General features: G+C 43.2%; 1 protein-coding gene across 1 annotated transcript in view; it reads left to right on the top strand.

The window, feature by feature from the left end:
• The window catches only part of LOC133503595 (retinal Mueller cells isomerohydrolase-like), a 22,559-nt gene extending 15,207 nt beyond the window's left edge, over positions 1–7,352 (top strand). Inside the window, exon 14 of the mRNA XM_061825344.1 lies at positions 6,935–7,352. Within this exon, the coding sequence (XP_061681328.1) occupies positions 6,935–7,080 (146 nt within the window). The 3' untranslated portion in view covers positions 7,081–7,352. The remainder of the gene's footprint in view (positions 1–6,934) is intronic.
• Positions 7,353–7,439: the final 87 nt, after the last annotated feature.

The raw sequence follows: 7,439 nt of genomic DNA, 5'->3' as shown, positions 1-7,439 counted from the left end.
TATTGGTGTGTATATTTTTATATCGCTCTTGCAGTGATTGAAACATCAAAATGAGTTTTGTTTTTCTGCAAAGAAACCTCACTAACACATTTAAGGAGAATCAGTCATCATGAAAGTTAGGCTTTCAATCAGAATAATAATAATTAAAAAAAACACCACATGATGAGAAGTTAAAAGAATAATAAAAAATTTACTTTCCTCAAAGCACTAAATTTATTCTCGTAATTTTTTTTAGTGAAACAACTTTCTTCATGTAATAATGTTTTTCTTGTCACTTTTTCTGATCATTTTAGTGTAGTATATAAATACATCGATCTTGAAAAGTTATATACTGCAAATTCTCCAGCCATGACCTTTAGCTATGGACTCTTGTTACAGATATCATCCAAAAACTAGTTTTGTTTCATTTATTAGAAAAAACAGAATTCAGTCTTATCAACCCAACTTTATATGTAAAGCCTTTTAAATACAACCAGAGCTGAAAGCAAATTGTTGTAAAGCAATGCACATTTATATATATATATAGCACATTTCATACACAAGGTAACTCAATGTGCTTATGTCCTTAAAAGCATTTCAAAACAAAGAAAAAGTTAGGAACATTCAGGGAAAAAAAACTAAAAGTCCAATTAAAACGCTGTACAGTGGAAGAAATTTAAAGGTGGAAATGCTCTAAAAAGCGTGAGTAAAGAGAAGACTAGACTTAAAAAGATTCACACTTAGGCCTGACGTCAATTCTGTTGGCTACTTACAGTGAAGAAAATAAGTATTTGAACACCCTGCTATATTGCAAGTTCTCCCACTTAGAAATCATGGAGGGGTCTGAAATTTTCATCGTGCATGGCCACTGTGAGAGACATAATCTAAAAAGAAAAATCCAGAAATCACAATGTATGATTTTTTTAATGATTTATTTGTGTGATACAGCTACAAATAAGTATTTGAACACCTGACAAAACCAATGTTAATATTTGGTACAGTAGCCTTTGTTTGTAATTCCAGAGGTCAAACGTTTCCTGTAGTTGTTCACCAGGTTTGCACACACTGGAGGATGGATTTTGGACTACTCCTCCACAGAGATCTTCTCGAGATCAGACTGGTTTCTGGGCTGTTGCTGAGAAACACATGAGTTTCAGCTCCCTCCAAAGATTTTCTATTGGGTTTAGATCTGGAGACTGGCTAGGCCATGCCAGAACGCCAGTGTATTACCAACAGTCACCTTGGAAACGGTGGTCCCGGCTCTTTTCAGGTCATTGACCAAGTTCTGTTGTGTAGTCCTGGGCTGATTCCTCACCTTTCTAAGGATCACTGAGACCCCACAAGGTGATATCTTGCATGGGGCTCCACTCCTATTGAGATTGACTCTCATGTTTAGCTTCTTCCATTTTCAATTGATTGCTCCTACAGTGGATCTTTTTTCACCAAGTTTCTTGGGAATTTCTCCGTAGCCCTTTCCAGCCGTGTGGAATTGTACAATTTTGTCTCTGGTGTCTTTTGGACAGCTCTTTACAGTGATGAAAGTCCTCCGGATTTTCCCGGAATTCCGGATTTTGAAATTTTCATGAAAATTCCTCTGGAAAATTGAGGAAAAATATCTTAAAATTAATCCAGATATGAGTTGACAACATTGAAAGAACATGCGTTTGAGTTCATTGTTTTGCTTTCACGAGCGCAGCCACGTTGAGGCACTAACGCGAGTAACAGTAACGCCCCACCCCTCGCATTCTCTCAAGACGTTGCTTATTTTGTGTTTGTGCTATATTGCAAGTTCTCCCACTTAGAAATCATGGAGGGGTCTGAAATTTTCATCGTGCATGGCAACTGTGAGAGATATAATCTAAAAAGAAAAATCCAGAAATCGCAATGTATGATTTTTTTAATGATTTATTTGTGTGATACAGCTACAAATAAGTATTTGAACATCTGTGTATCTATTCTGATCCTCAAAGACCTGTTAGTCCGCCTTTAAAAATACACCTCCAATGTATTATCCTGAATCAGATGCACCTGTGTGAGGTCGTTAGCTGCATACAGACACCTGCCCAACCCATACAATCAGTAAGACTCAAACTTGTAAAATGGCCAAGACCAAAGAGCTCTCTAAAGGTACCAGAGACAAAATTGTACAACTCCACAACGGCTGGAAAGAGCTACGGAGAAATTGCTGAGGAGTTTGGTGAAAAAAAAAGTCCACTGTTGGAACAATCAATAGAAAATGAAAGAAGTTAAACGTGACGGTTAATCTCAATCTGAGTGGAGCCCCGTGCAAAATATCACCTCGTAGGGTCTCAATAATCCTTTGAAAGGTGAGGAATCAGCCCAGGACTACATCACAGGACTTGGTCAATGAGCTGAAAAGAGCTGGGACCCCCGTTTCCAAGATGACTGTTGGTAATGCACTAAGACGTCATGGTTTGAAATCATGCATGGCAAGGTTCCCCTGCTGAAACCAGCACACGTCAAGGTCCGTCTTAGTTTGCCAATGACCATTTGGATGATACAGAGGAGTCATGGGAGCAAGTTTTATGGTCAGATGAGACCATAATGGAACGTTTTGGTCATAATTTCACTAACCGTTTTTGGAGGAAGACAAGTGATGAGTTCCATCCCAAGAACACCATCCCTACTGTGAAGCATGGGGGGGGTAGCATCATGCTTTGGGGGTGTTATTCTGCACATGGGACAGCACGACTGCACTGTATTAGGGAGAGGATGACCGCAGCGAGGAAGACGAATGATGAGTTCCATCCAAAGAACACCATCCCTACTGTGAAGCATGGGGGTGATAGCATCATTCTTTGGGGGTGTTTTTCTGCGCATGGGACAGGATGACTGCACTGTATTAAGGAGAGGATGACTGTGGCCATGTATTGTGAGATTTTGGGGAACAGCCTCTTTCACTCAGTCAGACCATTGACGATGGGTCGTGGCTGGGTCTTTCAATGTGACAATAACCCAAAGCACACAGCCAGGAAAACCAAGGAGTGGCTCCGTAAGAAGCATATCAAGGTTCTGGCATCATCTAGCCAGTCTCCAGACCTAAACCCAATAGAAATCTTAGGAGGGAGCTGAAACTCCCTGTTTCTCAGTAACAGCCCAGAAACCTGTTTTATCTAGAGAAGATCTGTGTAGAGGAGTGGGCCAAAATCCCTCCTGCAGAGTGTGCAAACCTGGTGAACAACTACAGCTACTGTATCAAAAATGATCATTGGTTTTCTCAGGTGTTCAAATACTTATTTGCAGCTGTATAAGACAAATTGTTAAAAAATCATACATTGTGATTGATGGATTATTTTTTTAGATTATTTCTCTCATGGAGAACATGCACCTACGATGAAAATCTCAGACCCCTCCATGATTTCTAAGTGGGAGAATTTGCAATATAGCGGGGGGTGTTCAAATACTTATTTTCTTCACTGTATTCCATTTGTCTGCAGCATAACGGCTATATGTTGCTTCACCATGTTTCCCTCGGACTCTGCGGGCCACTATTTGACCTGGGTCACTCGATCTCAGAGATCTACAGGGTTTGTATTCCATGACCCTTTCTTTTATGTATTCAGGGCCTAAACCATTTAGTGATTTATAGACCAGGAGCACAACTTTAAAGTCTATTCTAAAGCTGACTGGAACCCAGAGTTAAGACTAGAATTGGAGTCATATGCTCGGACCTCTTTGTTCTGGTCAGAACCTGAGCTGCAGCATTCTGAACGAGCTGCACCTGTTTAATGCTCTTTTTGGGGAGAACAGACAGAAGACCATTACAATAATTAAGTTTACTCGAGATAAATTCATGGATGAGCTTCTCTTAGTCTGCTTGGCACTTGCAAGCCTCTCTGGATATGTTCTTCAGATAGTTGAATTCTGTGTTAGTAAATGATTTCAACTTATCTGTAAACATTTCAGATAATTAAAACAAAAACACCCCTCCTGGAAGCTGTCACCTTATTGTGATGGAAGGTTTGGTGTGTCTCAGTGATCCTGCGAGCTAAATTGCCTGGGGCTTTATGCCCCTGGTAGGATCATCAGCGGTAAACAGGTCCTAAATGAGGGACCAAACAAAGCCTGTCTATCAGACCCTGATGTTGGTATACACTATTGGATTCAGGTTTCTCTTTCCTGGTTCACCGGGGCCTCCCTCAAGAGCCAGGCCTGGAGGTGGAGCTCGAAGGCACGTGCTGGGTGGCCTGGTCTGCACCCATGGGGCCTGGCTGGGCAATGTAAGTCGCCCTTCCCATGGGCCCACCATCTGTGTGAGGGGCCGTAGAGGTCGAGGCCAGTGTGAGCTGGACGGTGGCTAAAATCAGAGACCTTGGGGATCTGATCCCTGGCTACAGAAGGTGCCTCTTGGGACGTGGAATGTCACCACTTTGGCAAGGAAGGAGCACGAGCTGGTGTGTGAGTTCGAGAAGTTCCGACTACATATATTCGAGCTCGTCTCCACACAGAGTGGTCTCTGGTACCGGTCCTCTTGAGAGGGGTTGGAACATCTTCCACTCTGGAGTTGCTCACAGTGAGAGGCGCCATGCAGGTGTGGGTATACTTATTGTTCCCTGGCTCGTCGCCTATACGTTGGAGTTCAACCTGTTGGACGAGAGGGTAGCCTCCCTCCGCCTTGGGGATGGGGCGGACACGTCCGTAATGTTGTTTCTGCCTGTGCACCACACAGCAGTTCAGAGTACTCACCCTTTTTGGAGTTAGAGGGATTGATGGCAAGCGCTCCCTCTGGACTGGCGAAGGGACATCAATCCTCACATGGGCAATGACAGTGAGACCTGGAAGGATGTAAGTGGGAGGAATGCCATCCCCGATCAGAACTCGTGTTCTGTTGCAGGACTTCTGTGTTCATCAGAGATTGTCCATAAGGAACACCATGTTCAAGCATAAGGGTGTCCACATATACGCTTGGGACCGTAGGTCGTACTTCGATGATTGACTTTGTGGTTGGGAGGTGTTTGGTGAGGCCATGGAGAAAGACTTCCAGATTGCTTCGAGGAAATTCTGGTCCACAATCCGGCATCTCAAAATTGAGAAGAAGGTCACGATCAACACTGTGTATAGTGAGGATGGGGTAACTCTGACCTTATCTCAGGACATTCTGAGTTGATGAGAAGAATGCTTCGAAGACCTCAATTCCATCGACACACTTTCCCGTGAGGAAGCAGAGTATGGGCTCTTAGAGGTGTGCTCTCCTATCTTTGGGGTTTAGGTCACTGAGGTGGTTAAAAAATGCTCCTAGGTGGCAAGGCCCAGGGGGTCTGGGGGGGATGAGATTCAACTGGAGTTTCTAAAGGCTCTGCATGTCCTGCTTGATATGCCTCTGCAACATCGCATGGACATCAGGGACAGTGCCTCTACTTTGGACTGGGGAGGTAGTCCCCCTTATTAACTACTGGGGGATAACACTCCTCAGCCTCCCTGGTAAAGTCAATTCAGAGGGGATGGAGAAAAGGGGCTATTGGAAAGTAGAATCTCAGATTCAGTAGGAGCAGTATGGGTTTCATCCTAGCGGTGGGTCTCCATCCTCGGCAGGGTCCCCAAAGATGCATGGGAGTTCACCAAACCTGCCTGTGCTCATTTTTTGTTTACTTGGAAAAGGCATTCGACCATTGCCCTAGGGGAGTCCTGTGGGGGTGCTTCGGATGTATGGGGTAGCGAAATCCGGGATTTTCAGTCCCTGAACAACAAGCCTCGGAGTTTGGTCCACGTTGCCGGCAGTAAGTCAAATTCCTTTCTGGTGAGGGTTGGACGCCGCCAAAGCTGTCTTTTGTCACTGATTCTGTTCATAACGTTTACGGACAAAATTTCTAGTGACAGCCAAAGCGTAGAGGGGGTCTGCTTCGGTGGCCTCTACTTATTTAGATAATGTGCTTATGTTGGCTTCATCAAGTTGTGATCTCCAACTCACACTGGAGTGGTTTGGAGCCGAGTGTGAAACAGTTGGGATAAGAATAACTACATCAAAATATGAGTCCATGGTGCTCAGTCGTAAAAGGGTGCTGTGCCCTCACTAAGTCCGGAATGAGATCCTGCTCCAAGTGGAGGAGTTCAAGTATCTCGGGGTCTTGTTCAAACATGAATGAAGAACAGATTGTGAGATGGACAGGCCAATTGGTGCATCTGCAATGATATGGACTTTGTATCGATCAGTTGTTGTAAAAAGGGAGCTAAGTTGAAAGGTGAAGCTATCAATTTACGTGTCGATCTATGTTTCAAACCTCACCTCTGGTCATAAGCTGTGGGTCATGACGTGGGACCAGAGAAAAAAAAAGGCCTAACCCCTGTGAGGTTCAGCAGAGACCTCGGTATCTCAAGAAGCAGCTAATCAGCTGACTTCAGGTACAAGGAAGCGGAACAGGGATGAAGTGGCTCAGAAGGGTAAAACTAGAGATTTAAAATAAGTGAAATCCTCTTAAAAAGTATTCAAAATGCACAAGCAGCCAGTGGAGGGAGGTTATGACTGCAGTTATGCGGTCCCCTTTACATACTCCGGTTAGGCAACCAGCAGCTTTTTGAGCAAAGTGAAACTATGTCGGCAAGAACGAGTTAACTCAAAAATAGTGCATTGCAGTAATCCAGCCAAAATGTAACAAAGGCATGATTACTACTTCTAAGGGCTCTTGTGCAAAGAAACATTTTACCTTTGCCAACTGCCTAATGTAAAATAGCTGGATTTGAGAACTGCACCAATTTGCTCATACAATTTAAAATCAGCCCATTATAAAAGTTTGGGACTGTTGCCGTTGCTTATTGTGTCTCGGGGCCCTACTCGATGAGTGACCCATTTGAACCCAAAACTGTCACTTCAGTTTTCATTAAAAATGTACAATTTCTCAACAATTATATTCTAAGTGTTTTTTGCCACTTGCTCCTCATGCTGAACACAAGCTGCCTCAAGCAGACCCACATTGATCTCCATTGCGTTTGTCCATAGGTGTGCTGCTGAGTATTGTTGTGAAACCGGGAGCAGAGAGGCCAGGCTTCTTGTTGGTGCTGGACGCTGCCACACTGACAGAGACGGCTAGGGCAGAGGTCGACATCGTCTTTCCAGTGACTTTTCATGGCTTTTACAAGCCATAATGCCCAAGTCCAACCCAAATATCCAAAGTGCATTGTCCAGTAGCTACAACAGTCTGCAGTTCTTGCTTCAGTATATAAATGTCCAGGTCTTAACTAACAGTAGAGCTCATCTGTTAATGTATAATACATTTAAATATGAATAAAAATAAAGCAGCATATTCTTGTTCTTTATGCCACAGGTTCAGAAACTTTGAAACACTATGTAGTTTTTTTTATATATATTTTTATTGAAGAACATAACACTGAAGAACAACACTGTTGAATTAAAAAAAAGAGGTATTTCTTGGTATATTGCAATCTTCTTTATGCCATCTCTTTATGCCACAAGTTCAGAAACTTTGAAACACTATGTAGTTTTT

Source organism: Syngnathoides biaculeatus, chromosome 7 (assembly GCF_019802595.1).
Source record: "Syngnathoides biaculeatus isolate LvHL_M chromosome 7, ASM1980259v1, whole genome shotgun sequence".
In the NCBI taxonomy this organism is placed as follows: Eukaryota; Metazoa; Chordata; class Actinopteri; order Syngnathiformes; family Syngnathidae; genus Syngnathoides; species Syngnathoides biaculeatus.
Note: the sequence above shows the minus strand (reverse complement) of the source record. Positions and strands in the feature narration are given on the sequence as shown.